Source organism: Monodelphis domestica, chromosome 4 (genome assembly GCF_027887165.1).
Source record: "Monodelphis domestica isolate mMonDom1 chromosome 4, mMonDom1.pri, whole genome shotgun sequence".
NCBI classification, from domain to species: Eukaryota; Metazoa; Chordata; class Mammalia; order Didelphimorphia; family Didelphidae; genus Monodelphis; species Monodelphis domestica.
The window spans coordinates 264,812,494-264,827,477 of record NC_077230.1 but is presented as its reverse complement, the minus strand read 5'-3'; the positions used below and the strand labels follow the sequence as shown (position 1 = coordinate 264,827,477).

Below are 14,984 nucleotides of genomic sequence, written 5' to 3'. Positions count from 1 at the left end.
ATTATTGAATAAAAAATCCAACAGCAACTCCTCCCATGCCCATGGCCCAACCAAGAGAACAGCTGAGCTAGGCAAGATAAATTGGACAGTAGGATTGAATACAGGACCAGGGGGCACAGGAGGGCTAAGAAAGGAGAATGCCTTTCTGTCCAAACTTCTGGGATGGGGATAAGCTCAGGCATAGAAAGGGGTTCAGTGAACAGAATACTTTTTTGCTCATCTGTAAAATGAAGATGATAATGGCACTAAATTCACAGGACTGTTGAGAGGATCAAATGAGATGATATAGTAAAGTGTGTTATAAATATAAATGTGCAAAATAAATGTTATTATTAGCTAATTAAAGTAAACAGCATACATAGGGCAATGGAGAAATGCATGGTGGGTATAATTAAGCTCTGACACATAACCACTAGCGCAGAAAACCAGGATATGATCCGGGAAATATCTTATAAAAAAACAACAGGATAGAACAAAGGATAGAGAGTCAGGACTAGAGATAGGAGTCTCTGAGCTCAAACCTGGCCTCAGACACTTCCTAGCTGTGTGACCCTGGGCAAGTCATTCCATCCTGTTTGCCTAGCCTTTACTGTTCTGTTTTAGAGTTGTTACTAAAACAGAAAGGGTTAAAAAAAAAAAGATGAAGATGGATCATAGCAAGAGTGAGAGAAACATGTGGGCCTCCCAAGTGCTCCACTGGCATCTTTGTAGTATCAGAGGAAAGTAAGGAAGACCTTCAATGTATTGGTTGGAACTTCTGTGACCAACATGAACATGTCATACCAGATGGACAGGCATGAATGGGTTATCATAAGGATCAGGGGAGGAAATACTCAAATAGGTAAGGTCCTAGAACTCTTACTAGTTTTTGAGGATGCTGCTAACAAGGAGAGGTCGTAGGTTTGTCTCAAGGATGCTATTAACCTTACCTGGAGAAAACCTTCTTTACTCCTTCTCAAAGTGTGCCTGCAGCATTATCCATCATCTCATATATCACATTGTTTGGTCACAGGCATTTGAGGACATGGTGTAACTGTAGGAGTTGTGAGCTATTTAGCACATACTACAGCTCCAGGAAAAAATAACTCAGAGTTCATGTCCTGCTGAATCAAAAGGATCATCTTTGTACCCAAGTGAACATTTGAAGGCCTTTTTTAATAACAACAGTTCACATTTACACAATAATGGATTGTTTATAAGTAGCTTTCCTCATAACAATCTGGTGGGGTGAATATTTTCAGTACTTCAAGGCTGTATAATTTCATTAGTTTGGAGTCTTCCTCTAGAAAGGCAGTTTATGACCCTCTAAAGATGGCCTTCAAGAATTAATGTGACAAAAAATAAAAGAAAGAAAGAAAGGAAGGAAGGAAAAGAGGAAGGAAAGAAGAAAGGAAGGAAGGAAAGAAAGGAGGAAGGCAGGCATAGAGGAAGGAAAGAAGGAATGAAGGAAGGGAGGAAGGGAGGAAAGGAGTCAGGAAGTGTGGGAAAGAGAGAGGAAAGGAGGAAAAAGAAGAAAAAAAATTACCACCCTATGGCCAATCTACCGGTGAGTCTCTCTGAACCTACCTAGGCTAGTCCTTAGACAACAGACATGAGAGGCAGCATAGTGTAGTGTGTAGTCCTATAATTTGTAGTTAGAAAGACTTGGGTTCAAATCTTGCCCCTGACATTTACTAGCTGGGTGACCCTGGGCAAAATATTGAATCTCTCAGAGCCTCAGTTTACTAATCTCCAGATTAGGGCTCTGTGTGTGTGTGTGTGTGTGTGTGTGTGTGTGTGTGTGTGTGTGTTCGATTTGATGGCCTCAGTTCCTTTCCATCTTCACTCCACCTTTGTTTGGAAGGACGTGTCAGAATTTGAGCTCCATTGCCTTAACTAAGATATTCTGCACCATAAAGAGGACTTGGAGTAAGGTTTTAGAATGCTAGCCAATATAAGTGATAATTATCATTATTATCCTCATTTTATAGATGAGAACATTGAAACTCAGAGAAGTTAAGTCATTTGTTCACCACCACACAACTAGGGTGTAGCAGAGCTGAAACTCAAACCTAAGCCATTTGACTTCAAGTCAAGCTCTCTGTTCTCTAGCCAGCCTTCCATGCTGCTTCTATTAATGTGGTTGTTACTACAAAGGTGGATGGGTAGTCATGAAAAGGACTGGGGCAAGCTCTCCAATTCTTTATAATCCCATTTAGGGTTTTCTTGGCAAAGATATTGGATGACCTAAGTTTAAATCTTGCCTTAGATAGTTAATAGCTTTGTGATCCTGAGTAAATCACTTAATCCCTTTTGCCTCAGTTTCCTCATCCACAAATTGAGCTGGAAGGAAATGGCAAACCACTCCAGTATCTTTGCCAAGAAATCTTCAAATGGGATCATGAAAGAGTCGGGCACAATTGAACAACAGAATTTATTGAGGATGTATGTGCAAAGGGAGGTGATGTTGTGTGATGTTAATTCTGTACTTTAAGAGGGACCAATTTGTACAGCTGAATGGAAGGTGGATTGAAGTGGAGAGAGATTCGAGGCAGGGAGATGAATCAATGTACAAATAATTTAATCTCTTTGGGCCTTGGTTCCCTTAAGTGTAAAACAAGAAGGTGGGAATGGATGATCTTTAAGGTACCCTTCAGCATTACATCTTGTGATTTCAAAAATATAGGTGGCATCACTCCATTTTTGGGAAGAGGACACACTGAGGAAAGAACACAGACCTTAGAACAACACAGCCAGAGAAAAAGTGAGGTTTAGTGGTCAAAGAGGGACTTATTCATGTTGGGAGCTTCACTTGGATGCAGCCTCCCTACCAGAGCTCAGAGAAATATGGTTATTGTTATTATTAGTAGTTTCAGTCGTGTCTGACTCTTTGTGACCCATATGAGTTTTCTTGACAAAGACACTGAAATGATTTGCCATTTTCTCCTCCAGTTCATTTTATAGTTGAGGAAACTGAGACAAATAGGGTTAAGGGACTTGTCCAGGGTCATAGAGTTGGAAAGTATCTGTGGCTAGATTTGAACTCAGCAAAATGAGTCTTCCTGGCTCTAGGCTTGGCACTCTATCAATTGTGTCACCTAGCTGCCCTCTAAGGGGAATAGCTTAAGTGAATTTTTATTTCTGACCAGATCTGCAGTTAGAGTATCTATGGAATCTGGAGTCCAAAAGAAGAAATAGCACTAGGAAAATTTATCATTAATTAAGCCAATGACCAAAATGTAAGAGCATAGCAGAGAAATTGGGTAAGGTTCAAGGGAGGAAATAATAGCATGCCCATGATGTCTAGACTTCTGTTATGGGGTTTTCCCCCTCATAGAATCACTTAATTTCTTTGGTTCTGAGTTTCCTCATTTGTAAAATGAAGGGGTTGGACTAGATGGCCTCTGACATCTGTTTCAGCTCTAAGTTTATGACATTGTACCAAATGGGGTCTTCTCAGAAGATCATCTGGGTTCACAATCATATCCTTGTGTTGCTCTGGAGCCCAGACTCAATTTACCACAGAATAAAAGAAGTGAGACCAAAACTCTGTTCCAAATTCAGCCTAGAGCTGCCTTTTTGCTTATATTGGATGAGCTCACTACCTCTTCATCATCCCAAGAGAGTGATGTCTAATGTGGTTATTAGAATGGTCCCAAGCTCTTTGCACGTGGTGGCTACTTAATGAACCAGAAACTGACTCTATTCCAGAAAGAATCCCCAACTCCTCTTAGAAGAGCAACCGTAAGATTTCATTCATTCCCTCTTGTGTGTGTTCACTTTCTGTTTTTAGGAGACTAGTCTGACAAGCTGCTCCTAAAAGACTCCATTGACAGGATGGACCTCGGTGAGAAATGGACTTTGGAGGAAGGTCATAGGTTGGCTCATCATGGAATGCATCATTTTGCAAGTTCGAGGGCAGGTAGGGTGGCTTTCCACTTGGCTAATCCATCTGCTGTTGTCTTTTCTCTTCTGGTCATGTTATTAAATCATCAATTAGAGATTTTTAAATTGGGGGGACATGGATCCCTTTGACAGTCTAGTTAGACCTATGGACTCTTTCTTAGAATGCTTTTAAATTTCAAAAATAAAATTATGAGTTTCAAAAGGAAACAATTATATTGAAATACTGTTATCAAAATATTTTTAAAAAATGTTTACAGACTTCAGGTTTAGAACCATTGCCCTATAGGTTCTGATATCAGGAAATCAGACAAAGAATAAGACAAGAGTTGGAGTCAGAAGATCTGGGTTCAAGAGCTGCTTCTGTTAATTAACAGTTATGGGTATGGGTACATCATATAAAGGGATGTAGGTCTTGGCTTCTTTATCTTTGGAATAGAAGTGATTATATTTGTCTGGCTTGACTACAGTATTTTTATTAGAAAAGTATATCAGACATGATTAAGGGTTACATGGCAGTGGAGAAAGAGAGCTGACCTTCCTTGGAGTCAGACTCCTTTCTTTGTCACATATTGGCTATGTGCCTCTGGACAAGTCACTTAACCCTTCAATGCTGTAGATAATTCTCTAAGATTATAACTTTCAGAGAAGGAGCTCACTTGCATTGGTAGAAAAAATTAAACATCAAAAGCTTACCTCCGTGAAATCATTGTTTTACATTTTTTGTTAGTTTTTTCTTTTAAGTGCTCTAGTGGCATGTGGGAAAGTTCTGAGCCTCAGTCTCTACAACTATAAAATGTAAGCATTAATAATTGCTCAGGCAAGTAGGTGGTGCATTGTTGGACCTGGAGTCAGGAAGATATGAGTTCAAATCCCTTTTCAGACACTTCCTAGTGGTGTGACTGTCACATTTAACCTTTGCTTCAGATTCCTCATCCATAAAATGAGGATAACAATAGAACCTAGTTCCCAATATTTTTGTGAGGATAAAATGATATAATTTTATAAAATAAAAACAAATAATGACAACCCCCCCCAAAACTTTGTAAATCTTAAAGCACTATATAAGAAAACAAGCTATTATTATTATTACTATTTCAAAGAATTTTAAGCTTTTTCTGAGAAAAATATATCTAAAACTGCTCTAAAGAGCAAAATATATGTTTTTGTTGTTGAGTTGTTTCAGTCATGGCCAACTCTTTATAGACCCATTTGGTTTTTTCTTGGCCAAGATACTGAGTGGTTTGCCATTTCCTACTCCAAATTATTTTACAGATGAGGAAACTGTGGCAAAAAAGGTTAAGTGACTTGCCCAGGGAAATGCGGCTAATAAGTGTCTGAAATTGAATTTGGACTCAATTCTTTCTGACTCAAGGCCCAGAGTTCTGTCAATTGTGCTACAGAACAGCCCATAATATATGTAACTTAATATATATGTAATAAAAAAGAGTTGTCAGTATAAGTATGAGTGATCATCAGCAATTTTTGCCCTTGCCTTTGACTCCACAAACTAAATTTGCTCAAACTATTCATGTTACTTTATAGAAGAGATAATTAAAACAATAACGGCTCTCATCGGTTTTCATTCATTTATTCATTCCTTTTCTTACTCATCAGTCATGAATTAAGCATCTATCTTATGCAGAGTACTTTGCAGGTGCTGGAGAATAGAGTTTATTTATTTATTTTTCCCATTTGAATTAGTTTATTTAGTCAATTTAGAACATCATTCCTTGGTTACAGTTACAATAACAAGAACAGAGTTTAGAAAAGAGCCTGGTCCCTACCCTTGTGGAGTTTATGATCCAGCAGGTGAATAAAATACTAGAGAATGATAATGCACAAGTATTTGATATGTGCATTAGAAAGTTGGAGGAAAAATGTTACATAAAGTCAAAAAAGGGAAAAGATATTTCAAACAGTGAAAAGCAAAGAAGGCTTTGTGGAAGAGATGGCATTTGAGATGATCTTTAAAGGATGTGTAAAAATTCAGCAGATTCAGATGAGGAAGGAGAACCTGTCTAGGCACAATGATCAGGATAAGCACATTTGAGAAATGTGAGAAAACAGATGAGAAAAGGCAAGAGCATATTTATAGGGGAGAGGATTGATTGTTCAGCTTGGGAGAAGTAAAGAACGTATGGAAAGAAGTCTTTTTGCTTGTTTATTTTTATTTTTAAATTTTTTATTTTGGGTTTTTTATTTATTTATATTTTTGTTACATTAAAAAACCCCAGGTATCTCCTTCCCTGGTCCCCTCTCCATACTAGAGAAGGCATCATTTAAACCAATTATACATAATAAAAATTTTTCATTCAATTTTTTCTAAATTACATAATTGAATTTATCACCCTTCCCTTCCCCCTCTCAGTTCAGGCAGGCGATTTGATCTGGGTTATACATATGTTATCATACAAAACATTGAAAAGAAATTGTTTTAGAGAAAGCTGGAGCATTATAGAATCAAAACACACATGTATATGTATGTTTTGTATATATATGTATATATACATGTATGTATATATATGTAGGGCGTTAAATGCCTGATGGAACAAGGAGTTTGTACTTGACTAGGAAGGCACTAAAGATATGGGGTAAAAAAATGACATGACCCACTATATATATTTTCACCAACACTGGGAACCTTTGCCATTAAAATGCCTCCCATCCACACCGATAAGCAACTGCTCAGTAACTTGTTGCAGGGGGAGGGATATGGGGGAGATGGAGAGGGCCAGGGGCATGTCAGAGACAGGATTTGAACTGCTTGACTCCAGAGGAGAGGTGTGAGTGGAGAGCTCACATAGCAGTTAGCGCCCAAGCTCTGCCCTCTGTCCCACCTCCACAGGAAGTTTAAAAACCTATAACCCATCCCTACCCCTGAAACTAAACCCCCAAAGTCCTGCTGAAAGAAATTCTGTCTAGTCACTTGGCATCTTAAGGATTTACCTGGCCTCCTGTGTAAAGACTCTGAATCCTCATTCATGCAATAAATAAATGTGGTTTACTGTTCTGCCCTAGTTCTTAACCCATTAACATCCTCTACTCCCTCATTACTTGGTACTGCCTCTCATGTGTTAGTTTTATGGTTGGACAGAATGTTTAATTGGTCGCCAGGGATTTAATTTCTAAATCCCAAAAATAAATTACTAAAGTCAAATGGAATTTATGGTAGTTTATTTTAAAATAGAGGGAAGATATTAGGGAAGAGAGAAAGAGAAGAAAAGAGGGGAGAGAGAGAGAGAGAGAGAGAGAGAGAGAGAGAGAGAGAGAGAGAGAGAGAGAGAGAGAGAGAGAGAGTGCTTCAGCTTCCTCTGAGTCAGGTAGAGATTCTAAGTTCCCAGCCAGGGGAAAGGAGTCTTAAGATGATTGGCCTTTTCCCGAAGGCTGATGCCTCCAGAAGGTCAAGGAAGGAAGTCAGACTTTACACTCACCACGTGTCAGTTCAATCAGCAGATTCCTTATCCGCCTCAACTCCAGCAGGCTCTACTCCAAGTGTGTCTATTTCAAACTCTAAGTGTCCCTCTTCACTCCAAGTGACTGTATTCACTCCAAGTGTCTCTCTTCACTCCTAGTGTATCTTCATTCCAGGTGACTCTCTTCACTCCAAATCTCTCTTCACTTCAAGTGACTCTCTTCACTCCAAGTGTCTCTTTTCACTCCAAGTGTGTCTCTTCATTCCACTTTTAAAGACCTTTTTCTCTTATGTCACTTCCCTAAATTTTTATGTCTACCAATCACAGCCAAAGCCCCACTTTAGGACTGCCCACTCTTTCACATGTGGGTCACAGACCTCCCACTCAATGTATGAAATGGGTGTTCCCACATTTTTTGTGGTTAAAATCCAAAATGGGTAGATCTCTATACTCAACTTTAAGTACTGTGCTTACATTTTGGGAGATTAAAATCTAAAAATAGAGAGAAGATTAGAATTTAATCTTCACAATCAAGGAAGAGCTAAGGACCTTCATTGTTACAATCAGGGGAGATCCAAATCCAATCTTCACAAATGGAAAGATTATTCTGACAGTGGTATATAAGGTTTATGGGAGGGGGACAAGGATTGGAGTCAGTCAGTTGGTCAACAAATTATATTAGGTGCCTACTATGTGCCAGGAACTGTGCAAAGTGCTAAACTGTTAGTGGTTGCAACAGTCAAAGCAATTGGTAATGAGATCCTTGACTAGGAAAATGGTTGTGGGAATGGAGAAGAGGGATGTTGAAGAGATGGGATGGACAGTAGTAATTGGTAACTGATTTTTAATGGGGGATAAAAGCAAGGGAAACCCAATATTCTCCTATTATCTGATGTAGAGCCTCAAATGCTGAAGCACCTCCCAGAAATAGCTTTTCAGATTTTTTATTATAAGGGCTGGGAGCATTCACTCTACAGTGTCTCAAGTCTATGAGACTCTGTTGTCTGTGGGAAGAGAAGTTCTGACTATTAAGAGAAACACCATGGCTAGTGGTGGAAAAGGTGATGAACCAAAAAGTCAAAGATGCTTGGCTCTGCCACTATGGATAATAATAATAGCTGACATTTATACAGCACATACTATATGCCAAATGCTTTACAATTATTATCTCATTTGACCCTCACAACAACCCCGGGACATATTATCTTCATTTTGAAGATGAGGAAACTGAGGCAAATACAGGTTAAATGACTTGCCCAGGTTCATACAGCTAAGTAAATGTCTGAGGTTGGATTTGAACTCAGGTATTTCTAACTTCAAACTCAGTGTTTTATCTGCTATGCCATCAAAGCTGCCCTAACTCACTAGGCGACTTTAAATAAAATGTGGGGTCTCAGTTTTCTCATCTGTTAAAATGGGGGAGTTGGATTAAATTCTCTAAGGTCCCTTCTATATTTAAAACCCTGTGATCATGTGAAAACTCAAGTACCCAGAAGTTCAATGACTTACCCAAGGATACATGGCCAACCTGTCTTCCTAATCCCATAAACCTTGCCTCTTTTCCAAAGCTGTGCCTACCTGCACCAGTTTCCTCCTCTTTCATATGAAGAAAATAATACCTGCCTTAGCCCACTTACAGAGTTATTTTGAAGATAAAGATAATTAATGGTTACAAAACACTTTAAAAAGCTAAATGTGTAGCTTAAATATGAGGTTATTATTATAACTTTTAGTCATAATAATAGCCACAGTGGAACAATGTCCTTGTAGAGACTCCCCTTCTGCTTGGTCTCTTTTTTCCTTCCACTGAATTATTCTTTAGTTGACCCCAAGCATGCCACTTACACCGCTACTTACTATTCCCATATCTTAGGACCAAACTCTCTATGTGAGCCTGCCATAGTTTAGAGCTTTCATGGCTGCCCACTGGCTGTGTAGCCTCACAGTCTAGGAGCTCTGGGGCTCAGCATGCACTTCAGAAGCTTGTAAACAACCTCCCCCCTATAATTGCTGCAGCCACTCCCATGAATCAGTCTACACTCCCACCTGGAAAGCTGCAAGAATTCTGCTACATGTCAAGTCAAGTCAACAAACATTTATAAGCACTTTCTACCTGTCGGGCACTGTGCTAAGTGCTGGGGACACGAATACAAACAAAAAAAGAGAGTCCCTGACCTCAAGAAATTGTGTTCTAATGGCGAGAGGACCCCATTACTCCAGCAGTTGGGGGGAATCCTTTCCACTGGAGAGTCTAAACTACCTCTTCTCAACTGGACTCCAGAGTTATTGAGGAATGATGTCTTTCTAGGTGGTTAAAGTTAGGAAGTTTGTGTAAAAGCTGGCAACCTGAAGACATCTGCCTTTGCTAGTTGCTGGGCTTGCATTTGAGTGTGTTTCCTTCTGAGTCACTACCTCTGGCCACTGGTCAGGAAAATGGACTTTTTGTCTTCTGGGTCTCATGGAGATCATGAATCTGTGGAGAAGAAGCCCTTGGCCCACCTTTGTGACACATATTAGAACCAGGGGCTTAGGTTGAGCTAGTCTGATCAGACTATTGTGAATGTGAAACCCCCTGCCCCCTTTTATGGTTGTAATAATATTAGCCTTTATGATTATTTTCATAACATAATCATTAGTTTTTAGTTAAATAATGTAGTTTGTTTCATATAAGAAAAATACAGTTCTGGGTGGCATCAAATCTTGTTTACATCTTGACCTTTAGCCTATAACCCCAGAGTTTCCACTTAGCCCATCACACCCTCTTTTTTTTCTATAATAAGATAGTTGGACAAGGGGTGGAGGACTACTCTTTTTTGTATAATAAGATAGTCGGACAGGCACCCAATTGCTGACTCCTAGCATTTCATTATAACTGTCAGCAGAAAAAGAACTACCCCCCCAACCCTTTATTGCAGAGGCCTTGGAAAGGTCAGCTATAATAATAAACATAAGTTACCACCCATAGTGATTTTTTTTAATACTTTCTAACTTAATCAGTACTTGCATCATTAATTAAGAACTGCTCATTTGTTGATTGTATTTGCTGTCACTATGTCATCAGGTTTCAAGTCATAAAAAAGGCTATCTCCTATGGCTCTGGTCTTGATCTTGACCAGGGTCTGGCTTTATTGGGAGTTTTGGCGATCTCGCAATAAACCTATTTAGCTTGGAGGGTTTTTTTGTTTGTTTTTTTGTATTGTTGTGATAAATTTTCACCACACTATCAAGGGGTCCAAAATCATATATATAAACTTTTTTCTAAGAATATGATTCTGAGACCTCACATAGCTCTAATAGAAAGTGAGAGCTACCTATAGTGATATGTCAATTGGTTTCCCAGCTGCATTATAGACACATCCCAACTAATATCATTTACCAATAATATCACTAATACATTATACCCAAACTTGACTTTTACCACTCAAAACCCAGAGATAATATTACTCCATTTACAGTATTCCATCCAAGAAATTACTGTACCTTTCTCCTCTGCCATTCTTTTAATATCCCAATGAATGTTTGCATGGTTAAGATATAGTGATATTTCAGTTAGGTACATGATAGTTGCTATTTGAAGATTAAAGGAATTCATTTAGAAAAACAAAAGATCAAGAATATCAATTGAATTAATGGAAAAAAATATAAAGGAAGGAGGTCTAGAAGTTCCAGATTTTAAACTGTATTATAAGGCAGTAATTGTCAAAACTATCTGGTAATGGTTAAGAATTAGAAAGGTAGTTCAGTGGAACAGAACAGACATACAGCAAACAATAATAAAAGAGAACAGTAACCTCTTGTATTTGACAAAAGTATAGATTCAAGTGTTTGAGATAAGAACTCACTATCTGGTAAAAAATGCTGGGATAATTGGAAAGTAGTTTGTCAGAAACTAGGTATAGACCAATATTTTACACCATTTACTAAGATAAAAATGGCATAATAATTAAAATTATGAGGCTGATAGTAGCTTAATAATTTTATTAAATCAAAGTAGTAGTAGTAAAGAGAGGGAAAGGTAGGAAAGAGGTAGAGAGATACTTAACTTACTAATCTATTGGCTGCCATGATGGATTGAAGCTAACTTCTGACAAGGGTTCCTCAGGTCTTCATGATCTAGCCAGAAGACCCCAAAGACCACCTGGTCTCCACTTATACACTCTTTTCTCCACCCACTAGCTCTCACATGTCACATCTCACCTGGGCCACCCAGGTGGGTAGTGCCTGTGGAATCAGTTTCCTATCTCATTGATTCCTTGGTTCTTTAACTTCCTTTCTTTGAGGGCTTATCTATACCTGAATTTACTCAGTGGTCTTTGACCTCCAGGTCACTGAGAGATGATGTTAAAAAAAAAAAAAGCAACATAGTGGAGAGAGAAATTTGCATCCAACAATGGATACAAGATCTATATATAAAAGGAGATATCAGCAAATTAAAAGAACAAGGAACATGCTATCTATTAGAATTATGGATGAGAGAGGAATTTAGGAATCAACAAAACATGGAGAGCATTGTCAAATATAAAAAGGATGGATTTAATTACATTAAATGTAAATGTTTCTGTACAAATAAAATGAATGTGGCCAAGATCAAAAGGACAGCAGAAAATTGGGGAAAAAATTTATAGACAAGTTTCTCAAACAAAGGTCTCATATCTAAAGTTGATAAAGAACTTTGTTAAATTAATAAGAATAAGAACCATCCTCTAACTGATAAGTGGGCAAAAGATATGAACATTTTTTGGATGAAGAAATCAAAATTACATATAGGTATATGAAAAAATGCTTTAAATCACTACTGATTGGAGAAATGCAAATCAAAACAATTCTGTGATATCTCACATCTGTCAGATTGGCTAGAATGATAAAAGGTAGAAATGACAAATGTTGGAGGGAATATGGGAAAAAGGGGACACTAATATACTCTTGGTGGAACTATGAACTGATCCAAACATTTTGGAGAGCAATTTGGAATTATACTTCATAGAGTTATAAAACATTGCATATATCCTTAGACCAGTGATGGGAAACCTTTTGAGCTTGGTGTGTCAAAATTTGCCAAAAAATCAAGCATAACTCAGGTGTTGTGTCACTTTTAGAAAAAACACCATAATTTTGTAATATTTATAGTTTAAATAACAAAAATGTATAATTATAATATATAACTGTATTTAATAAACCAAAAACTATTTAACTTATCTGCTTAGCAACTTCTTTATTCATCTGTCAGTAGGTTTCTTTTGTTGGTCTTGATATTATTTAAGTTGTGTGGGGTGCCCTGAACTAAGAAGTGAGGGAGGGGGGGAATTCTTTCATTAACCTGCCTATTAGTGACTTTTTTGTTGCTGAATTTCATTGGCTAAATCTTCAATTGAAGGTTGATATTTTGTACACTTCAAACCCAAACAAGCGCTACTACCTTCATCTGTCAATCTGTTTCTTTTGTTGGTTTTGGTATTATTTAATCCTGAGAATAAGGTCTCACAAAAGTATAGAGAGGGAAAAATTGTGAGTAAAGCCATTGCTATATTTTTCAGGGTGCAAAAAGTGTCTGGTAATCAGTTCCAGGAACTCCAAATTTCCTGTTTGTAGTGGCGCTTCTCTTGATTCTCCAAGTGGCATCCATAGCACAGGCCCTTGCCTCTCCCAGCCTTCCCCTCACTTATCTCATTAATGATGGTCAATTAGAAATCCACCCCAGACACCCCAGAACAGTAGATTGGATGATGGTTGCTGTGGTTATGTGGTTGCTGGCAATGGCAATCACAGGGCCCCCAAAGCTGTGTCCCCTGCAGCATTCCACTGCTTCCTGCTCCACTGGCTGGAAGCGAGGTCAAAGATTGGATCTTGGCCTAAGCGCAAGTCCCAGAACTAGATGCTCTGTGCCAGATTTCTGTTGTTTTGGCCTACAGATTTCCAGCACAGAGTGCCTACACTACACTATAGCAAATGTTTTATATTCGGCTACTGTGCCTGGCAATGCAGAAGCCGAGGATGAAACTTCCTTCTCAGCATGTGGTCCTGTACTTCTCTGTATGTGGCCACATGTGGCCACCTGTCATTAAAATGGCTACATGTGTCAGTGCTGGCATGTGTGTCATAGGTTCGCCATCAGGGCCTTAGATGTAGCAATTTTATTGCTGCGTCTGTTTCCCAAGGAGGTCAGGGGAAAATAAAAAGAACATATATCTTCTAAGCTATTTATAGCAGTTCTTTGTGATGGCAAAGAACTGTAAATTGAAGGGATGCCTATCAAATGGGGAATGGCTGGACAAATGACAGTATATGATTATGATATAAACTACTGTGTTATAAGAAATGGTGAGCAGGTTAATTAAGAAAAAAACAAACCTATACTATGTAAAGTAATGAAGAGTGAAATGAGTAGAACCAAGAGAGCATTATATACAGCTATAGTATTAATATTTGAAGAATAACATTGGAATACTCCTCCAGAAAATGAATTGATAAATAGAAACACAAAAGACTCAATTTATATATACATATATCTTTGTGTTGGGTGATACCTTCAATAGTGTGGGAAGGGAAGAGAGGGGTTGAGATACCTGGAAATAAAAAATAAAAAAAGATTAAAGGGGGAAAAGCTACTTCTTAGTCAGGAGTCATCCTTCACTTTTCATTCCTTCTCAACTTCTTTTTATAATCAATTGCCAATTGTCATTGCTTTCACCTTCACATCTCTCTGTAGTTTAGGTCCTCATCAGTTCTCATCTGGACTGTTGTAATAACCCCTTAACTGGTCTCCCTTCATCCAGTCTTTCTAGGCTCCAGACACTTCTCTATAAGCTACCAAAATGATAATTCTATAGCCCAAGTCCAGCCCATCTCATTTCCCTTCTCAAAAAGTTCTGGTGGCTCCTTATTGCCTCTTAGAAAACAAAAAAGAAAATTCCAATATTCCTCTGTTTACAATTAAAATCCTTCAAAATTTGGCTTTAGTCTTTGTTTTAAAAAAATTATTTCATTTAGGAAGCATTTGATTTCTCTCCCTCCCACCCTTCCCATTAGGAAAACCCCCCATTAAATCCTTGTATATTTGTAATCAACTTCTACATTGGCTATGTCCAAAGTGTAGGTCTCATTCTTTGTCTTGAATCCATCATGTCAGCAGGTGGGTAGCATGCTTCATCATTGATCCTCTTGAATTGTAATTGGAGTCAAATCCTCAGGGTGTTCCTCCTACAGTCACTTCAATGTATGAACCAAAATGGCTCTGTCCTACTTGTTTTTGCTCTGTCTCCTAGTATTTTCCCCATCCCCAGCATGGTTCATACCAGCTGCTCCATCTCTTAAGAGGGTTTCATTTTCAGTCTTCATGTGTGTTGTGAGTATGAGTGTAGGTGCCATCAGGGTGTGGCATCTTTTGAGAACTATCGAAATCCCCAGAAGCAAAATCCTGGAGATGTCTAATGGGCAGATGGAGATTCCAAAGGAAAATCCCTTTACTATTTCCTCTCTCCACCTTCCTAAAAAATGCAAAAGGTGCATATTACCACTCCCAGAGACCTGGGCAAAATGGTCTCTTAGAAAAGGTCTGCTAGCCATCTTGTCAATAAGTTGTTCTATGACTCTACTCCCCATTCCTGTGACTTCCCAGACAAAAATATCTTTCTCTGGGCACTACTCCAATGTAGATATTATCTTTCCCATTTAAAAAGTAAACTCCTT

General features: G+C 38.4%; 1 protein-coding gene across 2 annotated transcripts in view; it reads left to right on the top strand.

Moving 5' to 3' along the window:
• AMOTL1 (angiomotin like 1) overlaps positions 1-14,984 on the top strand; it is a 275,805-nt gene that overhangs the window by 27,137 nt on the left and 233,684 nt on the right. For both annotated transcript variants that reach the window (XM_056794476.1, XM_016433903.2), the window contains exon 2: positions 3,773-3,901. In XM_056794476.1, the coding sequence (XP_056650454.1) occupies positions 3,817-3,901 (85 nt within the window). In that variant the 5' untranslated portion in view covers positions 3,773-3,816. The remainder of the gene's footprint in view (positions 1-3,772; positions 3,902-14,984) is intronic.